General features: G+C 40.7%; 1 protein-coding gene across 1 annotated transcript in view; it reads right to left on the bottom strand.

Annotated features, from left to right (window-relative positions):
- BICC1 (BicC family RNA binding protein 1) overlaps nucleotides 1-14,895 on the bottom strand; it is a 379,808-nt gene that overhangs the window by 153,028 nt on the left and 211,885 nt on the right. The window contains exon 3 of the mRNA XM_056120915.1: nucleotides 12,264-12,333. Within this exon, the coding sequence (XP_055976890.1) occupies nucleotides 12,264-12,333 (70 nt within the window). The remainder of the gene's footprint in view (nucleotides 1-12,263; nucleotides 12,334-14,895) is intronic.

Below are 14,895 nucleotides of genomic sequence, written 5' to 3'. Positions count from 1 at the left end.
CAGCCCAAGCACAGAACCATAAGATTTGCACAATGCCTAACAGCACTGGGGTGGTGCAGGGCCGGGTCCTTCAAGCATCACTGGGGAGGCAGCGCTAAAAAGAAGATGTGGTGCCCATCTTCAGGCCAAGATGGGGGAGGGGGTGCAGCACCACTGTGGTGTTTCAAACATGGTTATAAACCTCAGTAGCCACCACGGTTATCACAACTATACCTTCCAGAAGAGAGGAACAGGTGCCTAGGCTAGGCAGCGGGAACCAGAAGGCTTCTGAAAGCTACAGGCTCAACCTACACCACTAGCTGAAACACTCAAGACTAAAAAACAGCTGAAATTTCCCAAAGCCAAATCAAAATTGACTGCAAAATGCATGTTTTAATGTGTAGAAGTCCCCCTTCCTTCCCCCTCCCTCTCTATCTCCTTCCTTACCTCCCTTTTTTTTTACTGCTCAAAATGGCAGTTTAAGTTTCACAACATACTAAGCTTCAAAAATCCAATGCTACATAGACAGCAATCAGCATGCTTACTCTCGAACTCAGCTTTTCTCAACCTTACACTACTGACATTTTGCACTAGACAATTCCTAGTGGGGTGTCCTTTGTACTGTGGGATGTTTATCATCATCCCTGGCCTCTGTCCACTAGATGCCAGGAGCAAGACCTCTCCCAGTTATAATACCAAAAAGGCATCACCAGATTCTGCCAAATTTGCCCCGGGGCATTTGGGGGGCGGGATCCAGACTTCCCCAGGTTTAGAATCATTCTTCCAGATAAAAGTTCATGAATTCCAGTGAAACTGTTAATGGGCTTTCAAAGAGAAAAGATGATGCAAAAGAGCATGCAGAATGACAAAAATAAATCTAGGTAGAAAAACAAATTTAAAGAGACATACAGCAAGTTTCTAAAATTCAGTAAGAAATTTGAGTTGCTTCTTTTTGAAAATGAGTAAAGAAACCCATATCTGCATTTTCTGCAGTGAATGTCTCAGCGGGTCTTTATTCCTCTGGTGACCAAAGACTAGCACCTATAAACATGCTCATGGGGTGGAGGGAAATAATTCAAACCTGGAATCCAAAGTTCCGATTCCATCACATCAAACTTTTACAATTTAGGTGAGACTGAACAAATCATCTCTCTTCAGATCAGCTATTATTGTGTATACAAATGAATATAATGGTCATCCAAGTGGATTAACATAAGGACTAAGAGATTAATACACAGAACACACTAATTAGCACCATGGCTATGCCAAGAGAAGGAAATAAGTTTTACCTTTCAACTCGTAGGATATAACAGAGAAATGGAAGTCTGTAAATGGAGGGATCCTGAGCAGTCCTCTATTTTTTTTTAAACTAGGAACTTTAAAACATCTGCTCGGGAAACAAGATTTCAAGTGCTTGTAAATATACATAATGACGGATCAGAAAGACAGTACAGTACAGTACAAGTGGTTGTACACAGTCAACCCAAGTTTAGTCTTCAGCATTCCACATGGCCCCAAGACCCACCGGGAGTAATTCCTGAGCACAGAGTCAGCAGTAAGCCTTCGGTACTGCCAAATATGGCCCAATACCCCCCAAAAAATATTAAAAACACACGCTTTAATTATTGATCACATATCACCTTTTCATGCAATATAATCTAAATAATGACTCAAATGTTGTGTCTGAGTATTTTTTATCTATATTTGAGGGGCACGGAGAGCCGCAGCAAAATTGAATGGAAGATACAAAGAGCTTCCCTATGCTCCTCTCTCCCTGCACTCTTCCTACACACCAGCACAGACTCACACCATCAACTTCCTCACAGCAATATACATTCTACTAGCTTTCCGCATACATGAAACGTGTATCTAGAATATAAAGCATACAGAGTTTCCTAGAATTCATCTGTGCTCTGTGTTCATTCCTCCTTTCCAAACTCTGGCAATCACTGATTTTTTTTAACCGTCTCCATCATTTTACCTTTTCCAACATGTCATATAATTGATATCATACAGTATGTCTGAGCACCTTCTTTCACTAATATATATTTAATGTTACCTCATGTATTTGGTTTTGACGACTTGTTTCTATTAAGCACTAGATAATAGTGCTGAACAGACTGCAGTTGTTTACCCACTACTAAGAGATATCTGGTTATTTCCAAGGTTGAACAGTCATGAATATGCTGCTAAAAACATTCATGTGAAGGTTTCTAAGTGAAGATTAAGCTTCCATCTGATAAATCATAAGGAACTTGATTGCTGGAATATAAGAACAGGTTTAGGGCAAAGGCGGTAACAGACAGTTGAAGACAATTGCCTTGAGTGGGGCTGATTTTGGTTCAGTCTCTGGTACTGCTTAAAGTTCCACAAAGTTTGGAGTGATTCCGAGCACGGTGCCGGGAATAGCCCCAACCTCCTCCCCCAAAAAAATAATAATTTAATTTTTGGTAAACCCAAACCATCTTCCAAAGCGGTTATTTTGCATTTCTGCTAGCAATGAATGAGTTTTTATTGTTCCACACACTCAGCAGTACTTGGTGTTCCCAGTGTTTTGGACTTCAGTCGTTCACACAAGAGGTGTGTATGCTTTTACTTTCAATTCACTAATAACATACCATGAGGAGTTTCCTTCCATACTCTTTGTCACCTGTGTATCTTCTTTGGCAAGGCATCTGTTGAGGTCTTTAGCCCATTTTTATTTTTAACTGGTTGCTTTGGGTGGTGGAGGCAGGGAGGGAATTTGTTCTCTGTCTGTTGAGATATGCCTTGCATCAGTCTCTGGTAGGTATCGTTTTCTTGATATTTTTCAATTTCCCATCCTGTACCTTACTTTTTCACCTCTCCATTCTAATCCAAAGTGTTTCCTTCCAAGGAAGAAGCAAATAAAAATGTTTGCTTATTTCAGGTTTTCGAGGTCAAAAATTGAAAATCATCTTCCACTTTGGTGCTAATCCAGGAGAAAAATAAAGTTTGCAAGGGCCAGCTATCTCATGGCAGTTATAAGGTGAGCATGTGAACCTATCCTGAGGCCTTCAGAAAAGAAAACCAGAGAACCAGGTGGACACCAAGAAATGAACCTAAGTTCAGGTACTGAATCCTGATAATGCAACACAGAGTAGGAATCATCTCACCTGGAAAATGGGATGCTGTGAGTGTATGAGTTTGTAAGTTGAATCACTGTGTGAGAACACACATACTCAAAAAGAACCTCAAATGTGCACAGTTGGTACTGTCCTAAAATGAGTTTATTCATGTAGAAAGAGGTAACACCAAAACTGTAACTATAAAATACACACAGCTGACATTTGAACAGCATAGGTAACAACCTCATGAGTTCACTTTTGCTTTCTTTTTTTTTTTTGGTGGGGGGTGCTTTTTGTATCACACCCAGCGATGCTCAGGGGTTACTCCTGGCCTTGCACTCAGGAATCACTCCTGGTGGTGCTCAGGGGACCATATGGGATGCTGGGAATCGAACCCAGGTCGGCCGCATGCAAGGCAAACTCCCTACCCGCTGTGCTACCACTCCAGCCCACATTCGCTTTCCTATGTTTGAGGCAGTACCTAACAACGTAGCACCATGAAAGTGTTTGTTTTTGATTCGCTGAACAAATGTTGAGGACTTGAGCCCATTTTTCTTAATTATAAAAATGCAAATAAATACGTTTCAGATATAAAATAAATGTTAACTGATTGCTCAGGCTTCCAGTCAACAGCAGCCTATGAGTCAAGTTTGGATACAATAACATCTCAGCAGTGTTGAATGTTAAATCTAACTTCCCCTTATAAAAATCATTATTTATAAAAGTAAGGATATGCTAATCTCAGCCTACCTTCATACCTCATACCAAGGACTGAGGCATTATAAAATTGATTACAACTGATTGTAATCATCTAGATTTAGCATGATCTTTGAAGGAATCCATCAGAAAACACCCTTAAATAAGAAACAGCATCAAAAAAGTTATTTTCTCTTTCAAGTGTGGATTAGAATAGGCACTAACAGTGATAACTTGGAACTCCAAAATAGACTGATCTCGTTTGAAGTCCGCTGATTAACTATAAAAGTGTGGGCAAGTAATTCTGCATGCACCTGTCGTTAGCAGAAAAACAAAATCACCACCTAATATTACAGTTCTCTAATCATTATATTATGTATATAAAATATTAAACACTGTACTTTGCCCCAATCAATCTCAATAACTGGTGGTATCCCACACTACTACTGATATGTAAATTATACAACCAATTACAAATTAATCACAAGCAAAGCAATTCCAGTCTGGAAAACAATTAGGAGGGTCGAGTCCTTTCATCTCATTTACAACTCTACTAAAAAGGGCACCGAGTTCACTCATTCAAGTGTTAGGTGAGTGACAACCACCAGGTAATTTTCCTTAAATTTCTTTCTGAGGACAATTATGAACCATGAAGAGGAACTTTAGTCACATTAGTTTCAGCCACAAATCATATACCAACTTTGTTCACTTCAGAGATCAATAGGAAACATATCCACAGGTCAGTATTTTTGAGAAGGAATGCTACGTTTTGAGTGTGAAGGTCACAATTCTCAGTCTTTTTCTGCACGACACATCTTAGTGATAAGTGTGCCTATCTGTGTTAATGGCTCTAGTATGGAGTTATAAAACAATCCTCAAAAACTGACCAAGTGTCAAATACTTGTTAAGTGCTAGGAATACAGTAATCAACAACAACAACAACAACAAATATATATATATATATATATATATATATATATATATTCTTTACCCTTTGGGGAACGGACAGGCCGCTATCTGTCCTTTGTCACCCACTTTACATAATGACCTATTTATCTAATACAAATATATATGCATGTTTGTATAGATTGGAGAGCCCGGCAAGCTACCGAGAGTATTCGATATGCCAGACACAGTAACAACAAAGTCTCCAATGGAGACGTTACTGGGCCCGCTCGAGCAAATCGACGATCAACGGGAGGGCCTTTACCTTTACCTATATTATATAAAACACATATAAATTAAATACTCAATAAAACAATACTCTTAATACTCTTTCTAGTCTACATGCTGGTAGTGATCCCTATTTTATTTTATTTATTTATTTATTTATTTATTTATTTACTTTTGCTTTTTGGGTCACACCTGGCAATGCACAGGGGTTACTCCTGGCTCTGCACTCAGGAATTACTCCTGGCGGTGCTCAGGGGACCATATGGGATGCTGGGAATTGAACCCGGGTTGGCCGCATGCAAGGCAAACGCCCTACCTGCTGTGCTATTGCTCCAGCCCCGACCCCTATTTTAAATCCTGATATCCTAATTGGGTTACAATCCAGCACTGGGAACACTTCTGCCATCTCTTTTTCCTCTCTGCTAAAAGCCTCACTTAGTCCAGCCTGAACCCTCAAGTATTAGAATATGACAGAACGGGGCCAGAGTTATAGGGTAGGTAGTGGGTAGGGTGCCTGCTTTGCCTGCAGCGGACCTGGGTTTGATCCACTGCATCCTCTATGGTTCCCCAAGCATGGCCAGGAGTTAGTCCTGAGTGGGGAGCCACGAGTAACCTCTGAGTATTGCCAGGTGTGACTCAAAAACAATTAACAACAGCAACCTAACAAAATATTTCCCCCTGGGAAAAATTAAGTGTATGCTGTACAATTTTTCTCATGCTAAGATTTTCTAGTAGATATCACTTGTTCTTATGGAATGCAACCAAAAATCACAAAACTTCATGGAATTTTGAATGACTGTCTTATTTGTTCTGCAAGGAAGAGCATGACCAGATTTGTTGCCAAATCAATTCCAAAATAGGATACATCAAGCAATCCGGTTAACACCTTTTATTCTGACTAAAATGGAACAACCTAAATTGTCTAAGAGAAACACTTGTGTCTAGCAGTTTCTGTCACCTTAACTCTGCAAGAAAAATAATGCTAATCTCATTTCTTTGGAATTCAGCATAAAAGCTTTAAACCATTTTTATACGCATTTATCTTTGCCGATCTAAGCAAATCGAGAAAATTAAGAGGAAACAGAAGACTTTTTGAAAAAACTTTACCTTACTTAAGAGAACAAACTCAGTTAAAATCATGGAGCACAAAGCAGTGATGAGTATAAGCTCTCATTACAAATCACTTTTATCTATTGTTAAGGCAGGTGTGGCAGAACTTCCATTTAGAAAGCTTGCGACTTCCTCAAAAAGCTATTTGTATTTCAATGTTTTAGAGTAGCATAATTAAGTTTTGATGAGTTCATAAGTTACTTTATATAGTAAGATTACATTACTAAACACCTGATAATTCTTAAATACTAGGTACAAACCTCAGAGTTTTCTATGCCAACCAGGATGTACTAGCATTCAAACTACAAGAAATGGGAACACTTTTTTCTTCCATCCAGTAAAAATCTGCTTAGAGAGGAACATATTGCTTTTATTTTTCTTAATCATGACTCCCCCATTAAGATCATCAGAGGCACCTTTTTAAATGCATTACTCTAAATCTTAAATTATTAGTTCCTGTGGCTCTCATGAGAATTCAGTCCTTAATATATATATACATATATATATTCCTATATTACATGTCTCTGGATAAATATCATAAAACATGCACTTTCCCCTAAGCCCTGCTTAATCACTTATCACTTAATCACTTAATCCCCGTTATTCATCGATTTATTCGAGCGGGTGCCAGTAACGTCTCCATTCATCCCGGTTGCGTGCTAGCGTAGCCCAATGGTATCTGTTCGTTCTAGGAACATGCAGAGCCTCAAACCGATCATTCAGGGTCTTGATGAAGAAGTCTGACCATCTTGTAGGTGGGCGTCCACGTGATCTTTTGATGTCCCGTGGAATCCACTCAGTAATGGCTCTAGTCCAGCGGTTGTCTGTAAACCTCATTACGTGTCCAGCCCATCTGATTTTTGATGCCTTGGCAAATGAGACAGCGTCCCTGATTCTTGAGCGTTGACGAAGATCAGAACTCCGGATTCTATCTCTCATTTGAGTGAATCGTGATATTCCAAGCATAGTTCTTTCGATTCCTCTTTGAGAGACCCGAATAGCGTTCTCATCCTGTTTTCGTAGGGTCCAGGTCTCTGAGGCATATGTTAATGCAGGAAGAATAGTGGAATCAAAGAGATGTGCTCGTAGCTGGAGGTTCTTTGTCCTTTTAGTTATTTCTTCAATGCTCTTGAAGGCATTCCAAGCCGCTCTGTTCCTCCTGCGCAACTCAGGTGCCAGGTCATTCATCATGTTGATTTCTCGACCTAGGTATATATAACTGTTGCATTCGGAGATGGTGGTTCCGTTGAGAGCGAATGGAGAGTCAGGAACAAGGCTGTTTCTCATAAACATTGTCTTCGTAAGATTCAGCTGTAGTCCGACCTTTCCACATTCACGGTCAAAGTCGTTCAGCATTTGTGCCGCTTGGCTGATGTTTGGTGTTATTAGAACGATGTCATCAGCAAAGCGGAGGTGGTGTAGTTGCCGACCATCTATCTTCACTCCCATGTTTTCCCATTCCAGTCGTCGCATGATGTTCTCGAGGGTGGCACTGAAGAGTTTTGGTGAAACCCTGCCGAACCCCTCTCTTGATATGGATGATTACTTCTTTGTAGAATGGTGAGATCTTGGTAGTGAATCCGCAATAGAGCTCACAAAGGATCCTGATGTATTGAGTTTGTACGCCCTGATTGGCTAGGGCTTCCATGACCGCTTCCTTAATCAAAATGTTTCTGTTCACTTTTCAATATATTATAGATGAGTAAATTGGAATAAAAGAAACGGTGGCAAAAGGGAAAAAAGAAAAGGTTGAAAAGGAAGACTCAGGAGGAAGAGGGCAGAGAGGAGAGAAACACCAGATGCACCAGATGCTCTTTCTTCCAAAATTACATTTCACACAGGCACAGAACAATGAGGTTATCATCACTCTAAACTTATCCTTATTAACTGACTGCAAAGATGACAGCAACATAAAATTAATGCGGAAAAATTCAATTCCTTGGAAACCAAGATGGACATTAGCCAAAAGTGACTGTCAAAAAACTTTGTCTGTTTTATAATTGCAGTCATCATCCACTGCCCTCTGAACATATCGTCTCCTTACTGACTAAATTATGAGATTTCCATGTCAGATGATGAATTTTTATGTCCAGAACTGAACTTAATCCTGAGAATCCCCAGAGAACTGGTAAATACAAGGATTGCTGGTCCCACCCCAAGACCTACTGAGCCAGATCTCTATAGAGGAATGTGAATTGTCTAACTGATGACAAATTCCAGCAGTGAGCTTTCTTCCTGTCAGGCAGCATCCTACCAACCCAATGAGCTGTTCACACAGTCATTAAGGACTGATATCTTTAAAAATCAAGTTTTGACCGTACTATTGGAAGGTCATTTGAAAACACGGACTAAATTCCAACAAGGTAATGAAGGGGCAGACTACAGTAGCAGCAGCCATAATGAAGTTTGTTTATGCTCAAATACTCAACCAATATGCACCATAACTGGAGAAAGTGGAAAGGAATGCAGATTCATGGCTGTATTGTCTCATATAGTCTTATGGATTAATTGTATATTCCAAATCTTCATATCACTGAGGGATTTAGAACTTAATCATCCACAATGTGACATGAGTCACTAGATTTGGTCTCTTGACAAATGAGACTTTGGGGTGGAGAAGGCTTACAAGAAAGGTCAATTCTTTCCTCTTTGACATTCAGAGGTGGGGAAAATAGCCACATGAATAAGCAAAATGATTCTTTTCTAAAATTTCCCCTACCGTTTTCATTTCAGTTTTACTAAATAGGAGCAATACTCAAATAAACTTCATGTCTGCATTATACTATGTTAGCACTGCACTGTAGCACTGTCCTTCCATTGCTCATTGATTTGCTCGAGCGTGTACCAGTAACGTCTCCATCAGGAGACTTGTTGCTATTTTTGACATGCTGAATACATCACGGGGAGCTTGCCAGGCTTTGCCGTGTGGGCGAGACTCTCGGTAGCTTGCCGGGCTCTCCGAGTGGGGGAGAGGAACCAAACCCCAGTTGGCAGGGCTGGCCGCATGCAAGGCAAACTCCCTACCCGCTGTGCTATAGCTACAGCCCACACTAGGTTAATAATATAAAAACATACATATCATGATGATGGCCAAGAACTGATTCAGCAGTTGTGTTTTAAGTAATAAAGAATCTCAAGTCATTTCTAAGCAGTAAATTCCTCTGAGGAAAACTTTTCATGCTTTTCCTCTCTTCCTTATTCTCAATCTTTCTCTTCTGCACATTCTGCTCATTGTATTTATTGTGTACTTTGGTAGCACCTCATAAATAATACAAAATAATGTGTGCAGACCTGACCCGAAGGGATCAAGTCTTAGGCACCATTCTAAAAGTTAACTTCAACCATGTGAAAACTATGCTAAGAGCCCTCAAAAGTCCTGATGAAATAGACCCTTACAGGGCGGAGGGGGACACACTATACCTGGCAGTGCTCAGGGATCACTCTTAGTGTGGCTCAGGGAACTGTATCGGGTGCCAGTCATTGAACACAAGTCAGCCACGTGCAAGGCAAGTTTCCTACCTGCTGTTCTCTCTGCAGCCACAATTTACACCTTTAAGGTGAAAATTAAATTTTTCTTTTTCTTTTTTTTTTTAATTTGGGGCTTTGGAGCCAATCATGGTGCTCAGAGGACCCCCTATTCAATGCTGCAGATAAGAATCAGGGCTGGTCTCAAGCAAGGCAAGTGCCTTAACTCCTGTACTATCTATGTAGTCTAATTTTTTTCTTTATACCTTGGACATTTTTATTTTCAAAGCAAACAGACTGAAATGTGGAGTGACAGAGAAATGGCATTCTAAGTGGTTTAAGTGTATCGACTGACTGGAAACTAGTAAAAAACAATCTCATTTCCTGTTTTCCTTTTTCTTGGGGGTGGGGGCACAATCAGCTGTGCTGAGGGCTTACTCCTTTTCTCAAGGATTGCTCCTGAAAAAAAAAGGGGATCATTAGGTGTGCCTGGGATCAAACCCAAACTGGCTGCATGCAAGACAAGTGCCCTGCTTGTACTGTCTCTCCATCCATCCCCGACTCCCAACAATCTAGTTTCATATTATCTTTCTGTATCAGATAAAATCTCCCAATACATAGTCATACTTTAAATTCTGTATCAAGTTTCGGTTTCTTATGAGGAAAGAATCGTAGTACAGGTAACGCAAGAGAAACACAACACACAAGATTATCAGAATTGCTTTAATGTTCATGTTTACTTGGGGATTTCTTTAGGGATGATCAAATTACATTTTAATTAGCTCAGTGAAGAAACATGTCGCTTTTTTAATTTTGCTGTTTTTATTTTTGGTTTTGTTTTTTGAGCCACACTCCGCTGCACTCAGGGCTTACTCCAGGCTCTGTGCACAGGGATCACTTCTGGCAAGGCTCAGGAGACCAGATATATAGCATGCCAGGAATTGAAACTGGCTCAGCCACATGGAAAGCAAGTACCCTGCCCACTGTACTATCTCCAGCCCCATCATTTCACTCGTCATAATGAAAATTACTGTGACCAAAGAAAAAGTATAACCAGATTATATTCAAATTCCCACTTAACTCAAATAGTGGGCCAGGGAATTTTAAAGGACTATAATCAATTAGATAACTCTCTAAAGGCAATTTCTTCCCCAGAAAAACATTTCAACACACTAAAGATTTATTGAGAAAATGTATGATAGCCCTTGGAAATCAGGTATAAGAAAGAAAGAAAGATTTAAACAGAGTTGCGGAGTTACTCTTGGAAATTCGCTGAGTCTTTTTGTTTGTTTGGTTTTTGTTGTTGTTGTTGTCTGGGACCATACCTGGGCTCAGGGGTCAGTGCAGGTGCTGAGGAACCGCCTCAGGTCGGCCACAGGCCAGACCAGCCTTCCCTGCTGCACTACGGCTTCGCCTCACTGTGTCCATTCATGACTGCTCAGCACATAGGCTTCTCACGTCCATGCCACCATGGTCATAAATTAAAAAACAGCAAAGCTAGAGTTTCCATAGAAACCCCAATTCATTGAAATCTGGCTCACCAAACTCACATTTCTAACTCTGAAATAATTTGCATTCCATGTGATGAGTAAATAAGAGAATTTAAAGGCAGTATTCTGGACTCCAAGAAGAAAACTGAGAAATCCTGCAGTATTTAGTATCAGCAAAAGTCACAGGAAGAAGGACAGCAAACCCAAAGTTAAACACCAGAAACAAAACAAAACAAAAAAAACTAGACACAAGGAACAGAGCTCGGCTTACACAATCGTCATTTTTCAGATTGTTTGTTGGTCTTGAATTATTTCCTAATGGCTACAAACATCTTTCAATGAAACATACAGGACCGTTCTCTTTCAGAATATGGTTAGACTTTTGAAATAAGAACTGTCAAGAAAAACACAGGTGGCCGGGTCATCTGAAAATGCTCCGTGAGCATGGGGGGGGAACAAAGGGGCCTCTGGTGCTTCTACTTCCCTTTTCATCCCTCTATCCACAACGCTGCCACAGTTACAGCAAAAGAAGACAATACAGGGAAAATGCTCGAACTGAAAACGAAGATCTAAAGTGCTCTGCTGTCTGACAGAGGAGGAAGAAAAAGCAGTCAAGAAAGGAAACCAGGGGCCGGAGCTACAGTACAGTGGGTAGGACATCTGCCTCTCATGCGGCAGACCTGGGTTCAATTCCCAGCATTCCATACAGTCCCTCGGTCACCACTAGGTATAATTCCTAAGGGCAGAGCCAGGAGTCATCCCTGTGCATAGCAAAAAAGCAGAAAAAAAAAATCAAAGGTTGATAAGTGTGGGAGAAAGAAATTAGCTATTAAAAGGCATTCCTAAAAATCAAATATTATTGTGGATGCTTTTATAGTAACATTTCAATTACATTTAAATGCCTAAAATAAAAACTTTTTCTGTTGTCTGATAGATTAAAAGGTAAAAGGTAAAGGCCCTCCCGTTGATCGTCGATTTGCTCGAGCGGGCCCAGTAACGTCTCCATTGGAGACTTTGTTGTTACTGTGTCTGGCATATCGAATACTCTCGGTAGCTTGCCGGGCTCTCCGAGTCTGATAGATTAATGAATGATATTAACTGTACAATTAATTTTTATTATGACCATTTCCCTAAATACTGCTATGTGACAAACATTAAGATACACTTAAGATGAATGAATGTTAATTTTCCCCCTGATAAACACAATAATTTCACAGTGTCCAGGATCAAAAGCACAAAAATTTCACAATCTCTGACAACTTACCTTTCTTAGACTTGGCTCCAATCTTCAACTTTGATGGCCAAGCAATCTGTGTATTTGTTTCCTCCATGATCTATAAAAAAATAAGAGAGAAAAATATTGATTCAATTAAGAACTTACATTTGCAGATAAGACTTTTCTGGAAAAAATAATTATTTTCAAATCTTTAGTTTCATGTTGATATAACAAAATGATCTCATTTTAAAACAATGCAAAAAACCCCACTTGTGGATAAAAAGACGTACCATTTTAAAACTTTAATCCGATATATTCTATAATGGAGAGTCACTTCCAGTTCCTCCCCTTGAAGTTACAGAATATGAACGTAGAGACGAGACCAAAATGTCCATGAACATCTAATTAGCCCAATTTAACACCAGAACCATCAGAGATTCTTGTGCTGAAAATTCCCCAAAACAATCGCCAACAGATTGCAACACATCAAACATGATCTTTGTAATACAGAACTATGTGGGTTAGGCCATACTAAATGAAGCTTTTTTTTTTTCTGGGAAATGTGCTTCAGGCGCATTTGTATTTCATTAAAACTGAGGAAAAGCCTCTAAACACGACCTCTTGTCCTAAGGCTGCATTCCCATCTTCCTTCTCCTGTTCAAACGGCCTTTTGCAACATAGTTCTTTCCCACTTGCAAGCAGTGAACTCTGGCCAGGAGATTTGAAACCCAAAAGTGCCAAGGTGCAAGAGTGAGAGATTTGAGCACTGCCCAGCAAAGGAAGTAGATGAAGAAATGAGTCACCAAAAATGTTTATCCTTTGTTTTTCTCTATTTTTAACACAGGAATGACTATTGATTTTTGTCTTTTGTCACAGAAATACAAAATTCATTAAGAGCAAACAACTCAATTAACAATCCGATTAGAGCTACAGCCATTTGTTAATCCCTTTGAGTAGGGTAATATTTACTTTATTAATATGAATTTAGAGTTAGTGAAAGTCAATGGAGAAGAAGTTAAAACACATTAACACAGTGATTAGTATACGGTACTGACAGATGAATGAGCAGCTTTCCCCCTTGGAACTGGCTCTGCCTGGGGGAGGGGAGGGGCGCAGGCCAGCACACGGTTAGTGGTTAGCATTTGACCAAGCATCATCCCTCCCTTCATGCCCTCAGCACAGCTGAACAGGGCTTCCAGCAGCTGTCTCAGCTGGCAACCCACTGATGTATTTTGTCACCCCACCGTAAGGTTTTACAAACCACGAGCCAAGATTTTCAATCTGGTAACTGCACACAGAAACTCAGATTTCTGGTTCTTTGGGAAAACTTGGCAGACTTAGCACCTGAAGAGCCACATCACCACCTGGCAGCACTTGGCGAACACTGAGGCACAGAAGCCCCTTGAATCAGGATGAAATAGCTCTGGGCTGTCCACCGCCCTCTCCAGATCTTTTATACTAAGACCTTGAGACATTTGCTCACTGGAGCAATGTTATCATGCTATAATGGGGATTGCCATGTGGATTTCCTTTAAGGAAATTCTTCTGTAAGTGCCTATTTCAGTTAGACATAGGGGAGGGGGAGGGGGAGGGAGGACAGAGTAGAGAGAGAATACAGTGAGTAATACCTTTTCCTTGCATATGCCCCCCAGAAACCCTCCAGAAGGGATTCTTGAGCAGAGTCAGGAGTAAGCCCTGGGCAAGGCTGGGTGTGGCCCAAAATAACCAAAACCAAACTATGTCTTGAATGGAACTGACCCTGGTTGGACAGTGGCACTACATGGTCCCCTCAGCACTACTTGGAGTGACCCTCCCAACAGGAAAGTAACCAGCCGACCCACCCCCCCCCAATTCTGAGTGTGTTAGAAACATTTAAATAACAGAACACTGTCTTTCAAGGCCCTGATGCAGTTTCAGTCACCTGTCTCTACAGAACTTGAGCCCCATTTCTTCACTTGCCATCTGAGGCCATCCCTGTGTTTAGTTGGTTTTGTCATGAAATGGTTTTGTTTCCTTTGCATCTGCATAAAATATGTAAGCATTAACCCTCACTGTGCCCCAGCTGCCATCTGGTCCAAGTTGCAGTTCCCTTCCACTGACCCTACCCAGAACTCCTCCCCACCTCTCTGGGTTTATTTTGCTACTGACAATAGGAAATTCTCTTATTTTCTGTCTTTACTTAAGACTGTATCTTCAAAGAAAAGCAAGCTCTCTGTGCTAACACGGAAAGCACTGGCAATGTTTGGATAAACATCTTCACAACTCCCTTCGAGCTTCTTCATTGCTCACAGCAGTGAAGTAACAGAACAGAGATTAAATCCCAGAGTGCCTGGGAAGCACCATCCTCTGAAGAACATCCATCCAAGCTTTTCTCACTGAGGTAACAGGGATTTACATCATCATGTGTATTTCACAGGTGTGTTTTTGCTCCCCTTCAAACGTTGTCAAAGGCAACAGAACTGGAGAGTTGATCCATAGAAATTAGATGGGGGGAGCAGGGGCGGTGTGGAACTGGAGGGGCCTCTGGAGCCTTGGTAGGCATCCCAGTCATGGTGTGGTATTGAAATGAGGCATGAAAGGACCAGTAATGGTTTTGGACGTCAAAAGACCTCAATCAAGATTTGGTTTTTGAATCAGAAGGGAAAACAGACAAGCGCAAATTGCCACACCATGCCACCCA

This window comes from Sorex fumeus, unplaced genomic scaffold (genome assembly GCF_029834395.1).
Source record: "Sorex fumeus unplaced genomic scaffold, SorFum_2.1 ptg000043l, whole genome shotgun sequence".
NCBI lineage: Eukaryota > Metazoa > Chordata > Mammalia > Eulipotyphla > Soricidae > Sorex > Sorex fumeus.
This window is presented reverse-complemented; position numbering and strand designations above follow the sequence as displayed.